At 48.4% G+C, this 16,215-nt stretch overlaps 1 protein-coding gene across 2 annotated transcripts in view; it reads right to left on the bottom strand.

The window, feature by feature from the left end:
- Positions 1-357: 357 nt before the first annotated feature.
- The window catches only part of UBE2G1 (ubiquitin conjugating enzyme E2 G1), a 43,135-nt gene continuing 27,277 nt past the window's right edge, over positions 358-16,215 (bottom strand). Inside the window, exons 3-6 of one of the 2 annotated variants that reach the window (XM_074190544.1) lie at positions 15,935-16,032; positions 13,767-13,945; positions 10,976-11,098; positions 358-979 (exon numbers count right to left, since the gene is read on the bottom strand). In XM_074190544.1, the coding sequence (XP_074046645.1) occupies positions 11,012-11,098; positions 13,767-13,945; positions 15,935-16,032 (364 nt within the window). In that variant the 3' untranslated portion in view covers positions 358-979; positions 10,976-11,011. Of the gene's footprint in view, positions 980-2,295; positions 2,738-10,975; positions 11,099-13,766; positions 13,946-15,934; positions 16,033-16,215 lie in introns of those variants that run through there. The other variant, XM_074190543.1, reaches the window with a different exon arrangement.

The raw sequence follows: 16,215 nt of genomic DNA, 5'->3' as shown, positions 1-16,215 counted from the left end.
TGGATGGACTCCCATGAGCCCTTCCCTTCTGCCCCATCAGAACACTTTCTCTGGCTCCCCAGGAGGCACCCCTGGGCCGTCTCTCCCCCATTATCTGGTCCCATCGAGCACTGCCCCTCTCCAGGCCTAGGCAGCCACACAACAGAAAAGGACTGACCGGATGGCAGTAAACTAAAGCTCAGTCTGAAGCTGAAGGAGGGTCCAGTTGAGCTCCTCTTTCTCCACCTCGGGCGATGGCAGGTTTCCTGGAGAAGCTGCGCAGATTTCTAACCCAAACCCCCATATCTGCTGTCCCAGAGAGCCCACCCCCACCAAGGCGCCCAGGTGGCCATGCCTTTTGGCCCTCTGCACCCTGAAACCACACGGGCTCGGGAGGTCGCCTAGAAGTCATCCTTTATTGAGTGACAGACAAGAGTGCTTTACAATACGGTAAACCTCACAACAGAACGCACGGCAAGAAATACAATCAATGAACCACACAACTAAAAACATGGGAATGAAGCAACAGTCAGTCCAATGTCGTCGATGCTGAGGAAGGGCCACCCCGCGCACTCAGAGGTTGGATGCACAAGAGACTCAGGGAAGCTGGCCTCCCCAGATGCATCGGGGAACCCGAGTCAGAGTCCAACTCTCACAAGAGGCTGGGTCCTTTGTCCAGCCCGCTACGGTGAGCAGGATCCCCGCCCTGAGGCGCTGGAGTACCAGAAGCCAACTTCCCATGAACTTGAACAGGACGAGGCCCGTGGGCTCCCCCATGCCAGGGAAGAATGGGAGGAGCCACCCAACAACTTGGGAGGGGAGGCAAACCGCCAACAGTTCCAGAGTCCTGACAGTTATTCTCATGTCCACGTTGTTGGCACCAGTTGAAGAGGAAAGTCGCCTCCTGTTAACAGGGAGGGTCTGAGGCAAACGGGCTGCCCCAATGCTTCCGCGCCATTCGCCACCGTAGAATGGAGAGGCAACTCACGCAGTGGTCAGACTGGAAAAGAAGGCACAGATGACACCCCTGCCTGCCACCAAGGGAGGAACGTAAGTCCCAACATCTCCCTGGGCAGTATGCCCCTCCAAGGGGCAGTGTCCCCCTTCAGTCCAAGGGGCACCCTGAGTGACCATGAGGAGGCACTAGTCCATTCAGCGAGTCCACCGGGAGACCCTGAGCACTCCGTGTGGGCAGCAATCCTCATCAAAGCAGTCAAAGTGTGGGCAGCCCTGGCAGGGAGGAGCACAAGAACCAAGAAAACCCTCTCTGAGAAGGAGACTCCCCACCTACAGCAACTCTCCAAGCCCTTCCCTAGCAAGGTCATGGCAGAGGACACTCACCATGACCTCACCACCACCAGCCATGGAGCCTTTTGGGCCCTCTCCTGCAGGAAGGGTTTTCCCCTGATCTCTCTCCACTGTGGCCACACCCTTATGCCTTGAGGGGGACCTCGTGGGGACAGGAGGGACCTGGCCACAGGAGTTGGCCAGGTGTGCCTTCTCAGGCTGCATCCCTGCTCCTGTCCCACCCCAGCAAGGGGGGGGGGGATGGGATCCCAGGGCGTGTGTGCTCCAACACGCCCTCCTAGCTAGCCACCGGACCCCACCAGGCTCTCCATGTCACCCTCACACACCCGCTTCTATCAAAGCATCCATATACTGCCATGGCCATGGGGGTTTCAAGTATTCAGTTTGCATAAGGAATCAACCTGAGATTTTCCTAAACTGCACTTCTCGGGTATTCAGTATATTAATCTTTATTCAGTACAGAAAAAGTCAACAACTGGACAATTATTGGAAAAAATTATATTTTGGAAGAACTCACTACGTAAGGTGACAAAATTCCAAAAATCAAATTACATGAAAATATACATCGCAATTTCTTTGTACATTAGGTGTAGAGAAATGGGGCAGGTGTGAGAAGGACACAGCATCTCCAATCCCAAACCCAGAAGTTATTGGTGGAAACAGCTTCTGGCAGGCCATGCTTTGTGAGTCCAATATCAACATCAGGCAGAATGAAGACAAAAGGACCCCCAAACCCCCTTGGGTTAATTCCAATCCGCTGACTTTGGACCAGGAGAGTGGGCGGGAGAGCTTGGCGGCCAGAAAAGATTATTGCTACACCCAATCGAAGACGTGCGTGATTGGATGACAAGAGGAGAGAGCACCGCGGGCTGGCCGCCCTGGCAGGTCCTCATTCAAGTCAGATGGCTGCTCGCTGAGGGTCTCTGGGTCCAACTCGACTGGAAAATGCTCAGGCAGAAGCTGCAAGAGCCCAGCAAAAGGTTTCCAAACAAAGAAAATACCAAAGTCTAGTAAATGAAAGCGTTTAATGAAGCCTCAATGGTTTAAAGGAAAATTAAATGGACAAGTTTAATCCTAATTGGTTTTAATCCGACATGCTTTAAGAAGTCTCTTTAAACTGATAAAGAAACAATGAATAGGGAAAGAAAACCTGCTAAAATCTTTCGAATGTACACGATTCTTAGTCTAACTAGGAGAGCATCATTTGGTACACCGTGGCTGGGGGTGGACATGGACAGTATAGATATTTCCGGGTCACGTTGTGCTATGTACAGGTCTTTACAACTCTTCCTGAAGGTTAAAGCAGTTCATTAGAATTCAATGCGTCATCATCTCTAAGTTGGCACTTGGCAGGCTCTTGTCGCACTGGTAACTGGCATGTTTGATTGCAGCCCAGTTCCAGCCAGTGTCCGGCTAGGTGGGGAGAGTGCCATGTTTCCCAAGTGGAGACCTGCGACAAACACAAACAGCGACATCAGGCTCACCATCAACATGCACCAGACTGGCAAGTAAACAGGCTTTCCTGCTGGTCCCAGGGAGGCATCATCTCTTGGGAAACTAATGCTCAGCTACACAAATTCTGAGGGAAGAAAATGCTCAAAGAGCTGGAGGATCTCGTTATATCTCTGCCACCACCCTGGGACCTGTCAGGGTCACTAAGCTAGGAAGCATCTGCGGCTGGATTTGAACTCATGGCTGCCAGGCCCTGTTGCTGCTCTGTGCATGGTGGTACCCCCTCCCACCCACCCACCTCCAGCTGCCTCTAAAAACTCATGACTCCTGGAAGGTGCAGAGGACAGAGGATGATGGTGGTCAAGGACACTGCAAGCGCCAGGCTGGTGGAAAGAGCTCCCAAGGAAGGAGGGCAAGATCTTGGCAGACGAGGCCCAGCAGCACTGGCCCTCAGATGGTCAAGTTCTTCAACTGCTTCTGTTCTCTGCCAAAGGGCAGAATTTCTGCTCAGAAAAGACAATACAGAAAAGCCCTCGGGGGCGGCTAGGTGGCACAGTGGATAAGAGCACTGGCCCTGGAGTCAGGAGTACCCAAGTTCAAATCCGGTCTTAGACACTTAATAATTACCTAGCTGTGTGGCCTTGGGCAAGCCATTTAACCCCAATGCCTTGCAAAAAACAAAAACCTAAAAAAAAAAGCCCTCAGACACAGGTTCAAGGAACCTGCTGATGGATGCGGCAGCCGTGGCTTCAGTAGGATGGAGACGAGCACAGGTCAGCAGGAGAAGGGCCTTTGAGTGGAGGGCCAGCGTGCAGAGGGATCACTCCAAGAGATGACAACACCATATCTCCTTTTCTGACAAAGTGATCAGACTGCCCAGATGAGGGGCAGACCACTACCAGGGCTTCTCCCCCAAAGTGTCCAGGGAAGAAGAGGTCCACTCATAGAGAGAGTAGACTTGAGCTGGAGCCCCAAAGCATCGCCAAGGTTCTTCGGTATGGAAGAGGGACAGACAGCAGGCTTGTCAAGTGAGGAAGGGCAGCGCCAGCTTCAGATCAAATGAGGTAATGGTCATTGTTGAGGTAGAATGCCCAGCTGGAAAGTACGTCATCCAAAGAAGACTCAAGCTTCCCAAGGCCAAGGCAAAGGATAGGCTGCTCAGAAGTGGAAGGGTCTTCACCAGCAGCCCCAGTCCCAAATCAGTCAAGTGGGTCTCCCAGCTGTAGTTGTGGGCACCACCGTCAGCCCTCCTGGGAAGGAAGGGGGCCAGAGTCTGACCCGTTCTCTGCTCAGTGTCAGGAGGGGGAGCACACTTGACAAGAGGCAGAATTGGGCCCAATGCCCAGAAAAAATTGCTCCAGGCAGCCTGAGCTTTGGCTTCAGTGGCAAATGGGGGGGAGGGGTCCTCCCTCCATCTTCCAGAATTACTGGTGCCCATCCCAAGCAGGGTGCAGAGATGGGAGAGCCAGAGGGGAGGCCAGAGCAAAAGCTCTGTATTCCAGGGGAAGGTGTTGGCCATCTTCTGTAACTGAGAGACTCCAGCGCAGGTTGGTCAAGCAAGGGGAACGAACACGGCCGAGGCTCTTAACATCAGCTGGGCACAAGTGAGAATGATCTAAACCAGAAGCGGAAAGGGGAGAGACGAAGATTCCAGGACGGACCCCTGCCACTGACGAGAAGTCTGTCCAGGATAGGGAATACCATCCAGGAGAGACCTTCTCAAAGGGGGACAATGACAAAGGGTCTTGAATTCATTGATCTACACATTAGGACATTAGGAACTAGTGAGGTCAAACCTCAAGAGAGAATGGAAAGATGGGGAGGGGGCTTCTAGTTGACTCCAATGATTCGAAGCTGCAGAGCATTTTCATCCTTGAGCGGGACCAGAGAACAAGACTAGTGGGCATTCAATGAGTACTGAGAGAGGGGGAACTTGAGCTCAAGAGTAGCTGGCCCCCAGGTACTTTTCGGCTCAGAATCTGTGAACACAATTAAATGGGGTTGGAGACCTGCCTGGGTACATCAGAATAACACTTCTTTTAACTAATTTTGTATTTTAAAAAGGAGTAACACATTTGCAAAATTTTACCAACTGTGAAGTAACTGGGGGTTTTGAAGTCACAAAGTCAGGTCTTTTTGGCTTTGCCCAATTCCAAATGTTTTCAAAATGCTTTCTTTGTGCTCAAGAAGTTGTAAAATAAGAAATTACATTCATGCTGAAAGCTAGCCAAAGTCTCCAATTTGAGGACATCCACTGTCCAAAACACAATTCTTAAACATAGGTTCTATGGAGAGTGAGCACTAAGGGGTGAAGACCAAGAGAGGACAAGAGAGGTGGGTCCACAGCATAGGATGCCAAACTGATGAAATGAGACATCTGAGAAAAATAGGGAATCCCTGGAAGGTAAAAAACTGGCAATTGTGAGGGGATGCTCATTGGGGAATAGCTGAATAAGATGTGGGCTAAGAATGTAATGGAAGCCTTTTGAGCAATAAGCAGGAGACTGCATCAACTGACACAGTCTGAGGCAGGAAGAACCATAAGACCCTTGTCTACACCAACAGCAACACTGTGAAGATCAGTAATAGGATCAAGGATCCAAGATTAACTACAAAGGACTTACAAGGAAGCATGCTATCCATCTCTGGTGAAAGAACTGACATTGTCCAACCAGAGACTGAATCTTCCTTTTTGTTCAAGCTTTCTTGTACAAAATGACTAATGTGGAAATATTTTACATGAATGCACATGTATAATTTATATCAGATTGCCAACTAGCTCAGTCAAGGTGGGCTAAAGTTTGGAAATCAAAACTTTTTAAAAAAAATAATAAAAATTGTTCTAACATGTACTTGGGGAAAAAAATAAAAACTTAAAAAAAAAAGAATATAAGAAGGGTCGTGGCATGAGTGGCCTGCTATGTACATCCTTGGAGGAAATGTCCATCTTGAGATTAGAAACCCATTCAAGTAAATGAATAGCCAGGAGTCACTGCAAAAATGAAAAGAAAGGCTCTGGTGCTGTGCACCAGACAGAATGAACAACAACCAGAGGTTGGAAGGGGGAAAAACCTTCAATTTGGTTTTTACTGATAAACCAGCAAGAGTAAACTTGACATAAAAAAATAAGAAAAACAAATAAATGGAGCCAAAACCTGTATAACCCTAGGTGAGGAGGTAAACACCCTGAGCAAACCTGCAAGACTGCTGAAGGACTTCAACATCAAAATTTCATTTTAAAAAAGGGGTGAATAAAATGGATCTTCTACCTAGGGTGAGTCCAACCTAGATGCACTTGAAAAGTCGAACTAAAATGAATTCCCAACCAATCTTTCTACACAAGCTTCTCTGGGGCTGAGAGTGAGAGGAGCATATATATATATATGAGCCTCCCCAGTAGAACCTAATTTCATGGCAGAAAGAAATCTAATTGTGCAACGGGTCAATGCACAGCCAGCCAGGAAGAAAGGCTCCAGGCGAAGGATTGGGTTTGTCCAGGCCAGAGTCTGAAGGTTTTGGGCAAGGGAAGGATGGAGCAGATCAAGCAAGAATGCCAAGAAGAAAAATGCTCAGAGTTTGACAAATCTAACCAAAAGAACTCTTCTCAAATAAGAAAAACAGGAAGGAGGAAGCTGCCTATGCATTGTCACCAAATAGTCAGAGGATCCACCTCACCCCTCAAGGTCAAAATCCACAAATGTAGACAACAGAAAAATGGCCAATGTTTTTGTTTTGTACGTGTACAAGACTTTGTAAAGCCCTCCTCATCAGTCCTGCTCAATGCAGAATGCAATCTGAATGCAAGCCAAAAAGTTTTGACATGGTGTAATGCTACTCTACCCTATTATCCCAATGGAGACCCCCAACAATCCCAGGAGGGAAGTTCTATCAGGAACCCCATTTTACAATTGTGGAAACTGAGGCACAGTGGTTCAGTGACTTGCCCAGAGTTCTCAGTCAATAAGCCAGGGACTGAGTCAGGATTCCACCTCACATGCTGGACCCAGCTTATAAAGAGAGTTGGAGGAGGAGAGAAGGGATGGGTGCATTTTGGCGACCTGGACACACCCAATGTGGAAACCTACTCTGCCTGACATATCTACAAGAATGTTTCCTTCTTTTTAGTTGGGGGCAGAGGAGAAAATTGAATTTTGTTCTATGAAGAAAAAAGAAAACTATGTTATGGCCCAGGGCCCACCCTGTCATGGTCACCTTGGTCTTCCCCATACCTGTGGCCACCAGAGGGACTCCCAGGAAGGGCGGGGCCAGGAGGGATGAGAGTAGCTACAAAAGGAAGCTGTCTAGGGGTCTCCCCAGCCAGGGTCTATCTTGACAAGAAGAAAAGCACATGGGGCTCATGTCAGAGAACAAAGGGGCTGCTCCCACTCAGAATGGGTCCATCATAAAACCCAGGTTCAAGCTCCATCTCTAAAGTCATACATTGTCAAGCAAGTGAAGATCTAAAGCTGCAGAGAGAGTACACCACACCCACGAATTAAGAGGCAGACTCCAATAACTTTAGGCAAAAAGAGTGGGATCAGCGGCAGCAAGAGGGTGCTACAGTACACAGAGCACCAGGCCTGCCAGGGAGTCCCAAGTTCAAATAACTTCCCGTCTGCCTCAATTTCCTCAACTGTAAAGACTCCCCAGGGTCTGGCATGTTCTAAGTCCTCTACCAATGGTGGCCTTTGGCCTAGATCTTCCTTCCCTTCAAAGTGACCAGAATGCTGGCTCCACCTACTGAGCGCTGGGATGCTTTTCTTTCTGGTGGCTACTTCTTGGGCCCCTTTGCTAGACCCCCTAATCTAGCCTAGTTCTTTGCAAGTCTTCCCTTGGCAAGCTCTTCAGCTCCCAAGGCTCTAGGATCAGAAGACTCTAAACATGACATCCTATCCAAATCTCTGTTCTACAGGACAATAAGCACTCACTGAAGAGGCCAGCGTCCCAAGGGATCACCACCTACTCACCTGACACCCTTAGCCCTACCGACCAATGTGATGCATGAGTCCCTATCTGTCTTCACATCCTTTATCCCTTTCCACCTAGGTAATAGGTAGAATAGGCCACATCACAATAACCTGGTTCCGTTTTAACAGTTACTAAATTAGAAGAAGACAAGGGGAATAATTCATAGCTACCTTCAGTCTCATTTATTATTTTAACTATTCAGCCATGTGGCAATTTAAGGGCACCCCCTTGGTTCCTAGTTCTTTGCCATTACAATAATTGTTATACATTTTCTGTGCACAGAGGACTTTTCCCTTCTCTTAATTTTCTCGGGGGCACAGGCTTAGTAGTGATTTCGCTATGGGCAGATCCAAACTGTCCAAGAATGGCTTTTTCAGTCCAAGTCACCGCCAGCAATTCTGTAATGGTCTGGAACGTTTTTCTGCAAGTTCCAACATTTGTCATTCTCCTTTTTGTGGGCCAATCTCTTGGGTATGAGGTAGAATCTAAAGAGTTACCTAAATTTGTTTTTATCCTTTCTAAACACAAATGGTATGGTCGTCTTTTGCCAAATGTCTTTAATTGCCTCTGATATATTTATGTTCATAAATTTTGTTGCTGTTTATTAAGATGGTCAATTAGGATTATAATTTTCCTAATATTAAGCCGAGCCAGAATTCCTAGCATAAATCCAATGTAGTCACAAGTGCCTAATCTTTGTGCTAAGTTGCTGTAGACACATTTATAGTTAATACAAAATTTTTGAGTCATTGTTCATTCAGATTAGTTCATAATTTTCTTTCTTCATTTTAGGTCTCCCTGGCCTAGCTGCCAAGAACCCATCTATGTTGTAGAAAAAATTTGATTAAGACCTCCTTTTGCTATTTAATTTGCAATTTATGCAATATGGGGATGAACTGTTCTGTTCTTTAAATTTTTGATTGAGTTTGTTTGTACTGAAATTATACAACCAAAGCATAAATTAATTAAGCAAATCAAATGACTAAAACGTCCATATCCTTTGAACCAGGGAATCCATTGCTGTCCCAAGCCCTAAGGAAGTCTGTGATAAGAAAAAATTCTCCATGTCCACCAAATATTTACAGAAGCACTTTTTGTGGTAGCCAAGGCTTGAAAAAAAAAAAAGTAGATACCTATCAACTGGGGAGCAATTAACAAAATTTGTCCATGGTTATAATGGAAGACTCCTAATAAGAATGCTGTTGTGTAATCAATACAGAAAAGCCTGGAAAGATCTCCATGAATTGATGCAAAGGAAGTCAGCAGAGCCAAGAAAACAATCTACACCTAAAACCATGTGAACAGAAATAACGACCACACACCAGAAATTAAGAGTGGATGTGGCAAAACAGTAACAATTGTGCAGGACTGGACTGAAAAAAGAAGATGCCCCCTTCTTCATGGCTATCACATTCTGTACATGTTGTTGGATGGATTCACTGTCTTAGTTGTACTGATTTTTTCTTCCTCTTAAAAACGACTATTTTGGGGTGGCTAGGTGGCACAGTGGATAAAGCACCGGCCCCTGGAGTCAGGAGTACCTGGGTTCAAACCCAGTCTCAGACACTTAATAATTATCTAGCTGTGTGGCCTTGGGCAAGCCACTTAACCCCATTTGCCTTGCAAAAACCTAAAAGACTGTTTCATACGGGTCAACTCTCTGGGAGGGGAGAGGAATCACATGGTGAGCTTAAAAATATAAATTATGAACTTAATTTTAAATAAAGAATTTGTTTGTAAATTCATCTGGTCCTGGGATTGTTTTTCTTTGGGAGTTCAATTAGGGGTTTTTCAATTTCTTTTTAAAAATTGTCTCTTAATTTTACTGCTCATCTGTATATTTTATCCTTTTATAAACATTCATTCCATTTAAATTGTCAGTTTCCCTGGCTGCAAACTGGGCAAAATAGTTACTAATAACAGTAATACTCAAGTTTTCAACAGTTTACTTAAAAGGAAAATTTGGCATATTATCTTAATGTCATTTTTTTTAGGTTTTTTTTTGCAAGGCAAATGGGGTTAAGTGGCTTGCCCAAGGCCACATAGCTAGGTAATTATTAAATGTCTTAGCCCGAATTTGATCCCAGGTACTCCTGACTCCAAGGCTGGTGCTTTACCCACTGCGCCACCTAGCCACCCCCTGTCATTTTCTTTAAAGAAATTCTCTATGAGGAATTTTTCTAAGACTCACCAACTCAGTTTACCAAACTTTTAGCAAAGTGTTCCAATGCTATCCTCATGGAACAGGAGAGGGATGCAAATGATTGTGTTCTGATTAAATTTCAGCTTCAGACATATTGGGTAGAGGGCCCCAAGGGGTTATGCTGTTGCCTAATCCATTTGGTAATGTTTATCAAAGATTTGGCTCAAGATATAAACCTGCCTCTTTGTAACTTGCCCCGATTATTCCCAGCTTTGTCCCAGTCTAATCCATTCTCCATATGGTAAATTTCATATCCTGGACAGCTGTTAATGGGCCCATAAACATTCTTTCCTCTGGATGAATCAAAGTCACTGGCTCCTTCAACTGATTCTCAGTCACCTGGGTTCAAGGCCTCCCCAATTCCTGATGCCATTGGGATTTCAGAAAAGGAACTAAGGAACACCACTGCAAGAGTCACAATGGTCATTTCTTTGGATCATCATGGCAATGTGAAAGATGATGACACTGAGGCTCAGACCCAGGGTTCCATTACTGTTCAGTCTTTGAGGTAGAATTTGAACCCAGGCCTCCCCAAGTCCAGCAACAGTGTTCTTATCCATTTGATCCTGCAGCTCCTCCAAGCAGGTAATATTAACAGATGGCCAGTGAGAAAAGGTCATGGTGGCTTCACTAGGGGCGGATTGGTGTCACTAGCACAGAAAAAGAGTTTGACCACACCTACTAACTGGCTTTAACTTATGCTTTGGTCTTTCAAGTACAGGACTGACCGAGAGGGTCACCGAGATCCCCTCCTTTAATAAATAAGAGAACTGAGAACCTGGAAATAAAGCCCAGGAGGAAGCCAGGCTCGTCCTTTGCACACAATCCCACTGGAGATGACACTAAACCAATCTCCCATCCTGAAGATGAAGCTAGGTTGGCTGTCCTCCTGGTAGATGAAGGTGGTTCAATTCTGCCGGCCATCAGCAGAGCCATGGCAGAAAAAGTTTTTAGTCTGGGTTTTGTCACCAACAGTTGAAGTCTTTGAGAACTCACAGGAATGAGATCTTAGAACAAGAGGATTACTAAATGGGGAAAAGCATTCGTAAGGTTGAAAGCACTTACCCTGAAAAAGTGAAGCTATGAGCTGCTAAATAAAGGTCACTCAAAAGCAGTCTCTTGGCTTTTCCTCACACAGCGGGCAACTTTCCTTTTGAATTCTCCGTTTCGGTCTTCCCTCCATTCTTTCTGCAGGTTGACAAATGAAAGTAGAAGATATTAGAAGAAACTTCCTCTGAAGCTTCAATGTTTCAAAAGTTGCCTGCAAACCCACCCTTTGTGGGTTCCACCCACTTACCAATTTTAAATGTTAAAAAAAGATTGAAAAGGAAACAGAAACACCAATAAAAATAGGCAGGAAGAGTTGTACCAGGTGTTCATGACAAGAATCCCAACACCCTCCCGAAGTGGGGCTGGGTGTTTGGGGCAGGGACTCAAAAGGGGACTGACCCCTTATAGATTTCCCCCCTTGTCTCCTGAGAGAGTGAGAGACATATAACAGTAAAAGAATAAAGAGGGCGAGAAAAGCAAAACTCTCTGACCTCTCCTCCCCCCACTGATGGTATATGCAGATATGCAGACCCATACCCACAGTCCCCCCCCCCCACCTTTGCCAAGAAGGGCTAGTGCTGTGCACTCCTTTGGAATCCCTATTTTCAACTAATCAACCAACAAGCAGCCCCTGGATGAGCAAATGGAATGCAGCCTGTATCCTCAAGGAGTAGAAAACACTGCGCAAGGGGTTCTGGTTCCTGGGAAAAGAGGGGCAGTGGGGCAGGCTGGACTAAGCCTTGGATGTCCAAAAGAAGAGACAAAGGTTCAAAGGTCACTTCTTAGGTTTATAGGCAGAGGAAGAGAGAACACAGAAAAATGAAGACCACAGGAACACAGAGAACAGGCAGGCCTCAGATTACAGATAAGGAAACCAAGGCAAACAGTGGTTGTGTGATTTAAGGGTGAATCCTCAAAGTCTTAAAGTGTTTAGTGGGGCAGGGCTGGGGCCTCAAAGTCTTCTAGGTGGGCAGACAAGAGCTCTCAAAATACGGAGGGAGACCAAGAGATGCCTGGGAGCATGAAGAGAACCCAGGCAGTGACCTCATCAGCGCAGTACTGGCCAGGGAGCCCTGATCCAACCCTAGAGCCTTCTTGGACTGGGGCAGGACGTGTGCTCCTGTGCCATCAACAGCTTCCATAGGATGGTCATTCATATAGCTGAGGGGAGGGGTCCTCAAAGTCGTTTCTCATCTGCCATGACTTCTGAGCTTGGAGGCTCTAGGTTGTCTTCAGTTTGTCTACACTCTTTCTGCAGCACCTCATGTGGCATACCCACAGCTGGGGCGCACCAGGTAGCCTGTGCCCCTCTCCACTGGGCACTGCTCAAAGTGGATCGACTCCTCTAAGTGGGTCACAGTGACCAGGCTCCACCCTGTCCAGCAGGCAGCTGGAGCACGCCTGAATATTCTAATGATGAAGGCACAGTCCCCACCAGCTGCAATACTCATGGCCATTCCATGTGCCCACAGGGCAACTGGCATGGTCGCTCCTTGAGCAGCTGGTGGCACAGCAGAGAGAGCCATGTGCTGCCCTGGGCAGGCCACCACCAGTGTGCTCCAGTCTCTTCAGCCATAAAGTGGGGACCATCACAACGTTTCCCTGATTCATGAGCAGGTGCTCCGCACATGCACACTGGCAGCACATAATCAACACTTGCTCCTGACCCCTCCCCTGGTGACATCCATTGGTTCTTCCAAAGCCTGCCAGGCCCACAACTGGTCCCCAGAACCCCCATAGAGCAGGCTCATACAGCTCTCCACCTTGAACCAGCTAACAGATCTACAGTGTCTGTCCACAGTCTATTTTTAGAAAATAACCCAAAGCCAGGCTCTCAGGTACCCCAGGATTCTCTCCTTCTGGGCTGTCCCATTTTCTGGATGGACCAGAGAGTGTCTGAGTGGGGTTGAATGGAGTCGCTGTGTAGATCAAGCCTGTGTGCCAGTGCTGGGGAAGCTCATCACGCCAGGCTTCTCTGAGTCAGGGGTCAGGTTCAGGAGAAACAATATGATGCCCACTTGACTCCTGTGACCTCTGACCCACGGTGGGGCCTCCCCACTGGGAATGTGTCTGAAGCGAGCTGCTAGGCCTCCCGGGGGGGGAGGGGGGTGCCTCTTGGGACATCCCATCAATGCTATCCTGAGCATGCCAGCTAGACCAGAGTGGAGCCTGCAGAGCCCACTGTGATAGAGGAGAGGATCATGGACCAGGAACCTCTAGAGACAGAAACAAAGCAACAGGTGGCAGTGGACCAAACCTTAAGCCCAGAGGCAGCCAGCTACAATTGGGAAGTGGGTCAGGGGAGCTGCTGACAGCACCCCAGGACCCGAGTCAGGGAAGATCCAGGGATGAGGGCTGGATTCCCCAAGGAGCGAGGAAGCTCTGCCTAGCTGCAGCCTAGACCACGTGGAGGACTAGAAGAATGCAGACACCATCAGAGCCAAGTTCAGGGGGGACCCTCACCCCCAAGAAGCGAGTGAGAGTCACAGCCTGAGCTGGGTAAGGCTGGATACCTGAGCAGAAGCTGGGGGACAGACCACAGAGGGCCTGCCTAGAGGGGAGAGAGCGCTCCTTGGGAACCAGAGGGCCCGGCATGGGCTCTGAGAGAGAAGAGGGGATGGTGGGGGTGGCGCTCAGTTCTACCCATAAGGGACCTCTCCTCTGCCAAGGCCAAGTTAGGCAGATCCCAGGGTCTGGAAGGGCTGGAGAATAACACAAAGCCACGAGTGATACCTGACTAAACCCACAAGACCCATAGAGCCCTGACAGGAAACCCAAAGCTGCCCTCAGCCCGTGTCCAACTTACGGCTGCATCCACATTTGCGGGCGAGTCTCCGTTGGGATCCGCCAGCATAGAAATGACACTAATCATGATGGTTTCCACCGTGTGGATGGGGAGCCAGCGCTCTTCAGGCTTTTCATAACCATATTTATCTTCCCCAGGCTCATGAAGGATGGAGATGCACACGTCGCCATTCTTGTCGACTGGAAAAAAGCCACAGACATTAAAAACACAGGTTAGCAGCCAATGCCCTCCCAGTACAGAGGAGCGCTCCCCAGGAGCTGCCAGCAGAACCTCTCCCAACCCCCACCTCTGTAGAGTCTCTGAACTCTCCACGTCACTCTGTAGAGTGACTGATCTGACACCACCAGGGCCAGACTCAAGAAGCTTGGTGGGGTCGTCCCTCCACCTCCAGGCCAGCTCTAACTCTGCACTGGTTCAAGTCTGGACAGACCCAGGGACCCTTCTCAGAGGGAGGAATACGAAGGACACCAACGACTGGAAACACAGCTACCAAAACGTTGGGGGCCAAGCACCCCCCGGAGATCCTCATGCCTTTTCACTGTTCCTTTTGACTCAGAGATGACAGTAGACCAATCAGGACCCAAGGAGAGATAGAGGAAGAGGAAAGCGGGAGAGGGGCACTGCTTCAACCTTTTTTTGGGTGGGGTGTCCACATGAGCCTTTAGCTAAGTTTCCTGTTGTTCCAGCATTTCAGGTGTGTCCTACTCTTCCTGACCCCATTTGAAGTTTTCTTGGCAAAGATACTGGAGTGTATATATGTCCCATATGTATACATGTCCTTCTCCAGCCCCTCTGACAGATGAGGAAATCAAGGCACACAAGGGAAGTGACTTGCCCAGGGTCACACCCTAAGTGTCTGAGGCTACACTGAAACTCAGGAGAGAAGGCTTCTGATTCCAGGCCCAGCTCTCTGTGTCCCAAGGTGTCCCCTAGCAGAGTCTAAATCTGAAGCCAGGGCCTGTCCACCCTTACCAATCACACCCTGCTCCCTCCCTCTGCTGGAAGTCCACCAGGCACCTATTTGTGTCTATTTTAAAGGGAAAAATGGAAAGGAGAAAGAAGGCTACAAGACCCCAGCCTCCACAGATCTCAGCATGACAAGTGGGTGGGGCACTGAGGGCAGGAAGAGTATGCAGCCCCTTGCCCCCACCCCACCCCCACTCAGCGGTGGAAGGCAGCTCCAATCTCATCCACCCCTAGTCATGTCCTCCAGCCACAGATGCTCCATCCTCAAAGGCTTCTTCACCTGGCTGTCCCATACCCATTTCCTAAACTTTCTCAATGGACCCAGAGGCAGCCCATCTGTCTCTGCTCCTGAGCACTTCTTTCCCTGGGACTTTCTGACAATGCACCCCCTTTCTTGGAAGGCAGGCCCACAAAGTCAGCATCAAGTCCTGCTGCCCCCTTAGGTTCCTGAGGGTCCAAGCAGGAAATCTGGGCAAGGGAGTCTGGGGAGAGAGAGGAGCACAACACAAATGCCATAGGCCTCAGCCTCCCTCCCCACTGACAAACAGGAAGCCCAGATGGGATGAGCTCTGGGCCTAAGAGAGCTTCCTCAGGGGTACCCTAGACAGTGTGACAGGCCCATCATACACCAAGGAGAGGCATCAGGCCACCAGTCCAGGCCCCAACACATGGGACCCACAAGGACTCAACAGGACTTCCCACCAGCTACCAGACACATCACTGAAGAAGTGGAGAAGCTCTCCCACCTCAGTAGGGCAGAGAGCCTCCCCCAGCTACAAGCTCTTGTCCATCACCCAAAGCAGGAAGGCTGGTTCCCCTTCCTTTCTGGGTCAGGATCATGAAAACCTCATTCAGAAAGGACCAGAGGCACCATTTTTAGGCATGACCCCTGTCCAGGGTTTGAGGTCCTACGTGGACAACTGCATTTCCATATAGTTGGTTTCTTTTCCTTTTCCCAAACTATGCAAAGATAATGCCCACCATGTCTCTCCCAGTAAGCCTCGGTACCTACTTCCTATAGCAACTCCTCTCCAGGAATGGGGCTGGGCCTGTTCCCTGCCCAGGGAGGTGGTTGGCCCAGGGGTCTCCAGCAGCTGGAGACAGCCCAGCCAAGGTGATTCAAGAGTCCAAAGCCTCTACTCTGCTTCCTTCCTGATGCTATATCCAATGCCCCCCAGGTAAAAACAAAACTGGAAACTTACCATTTGGGTGCCATATTTCCGTGATGAACTTCATTTTTGGTGGTCTGAGGGGGTAGTCTTTTGGGAAAGTGAGATGAGCTTTGAAAACGCCCCCTTCACTGAAAAGACAAAGAGAACATCTTAGGAGAAACCTTGAAACAGTTAAAATCTCATTTCTCTTGGCTCTGATATTAGCCAGCGGAAAATGAGCCCCAAAGCTTACTTGGCCCAAGGGCATGCTCCCTAAAGCCAGGCTTGGGACTTTGAGAAAGTCAAGAGTGAAGGACCACAGCTAGATTTTA

The sequence above is a fragment of the Macrotis lagotis genome, chromosome 6 (genome assembly GCF_037893015.1).
Source record: "Macrotis lagotis isolate mMagLag1 chromosome 6, bilby.v1.9.chrom.fasta, whole genome shotgun sequence".
In the NCBI taxonomy this organism is placed as follows: Eukaryota; Metazoa; Chordata; class Mammalia; order Peramelemorphia; family Peramelidae; genus Macrotis; species Macrotis lagotis.
The sequence above is the reverse complement of the archived record's forward strand: the minus strand, read 5'-3'. Positions and strand labels throughout refer to the sequence as shown.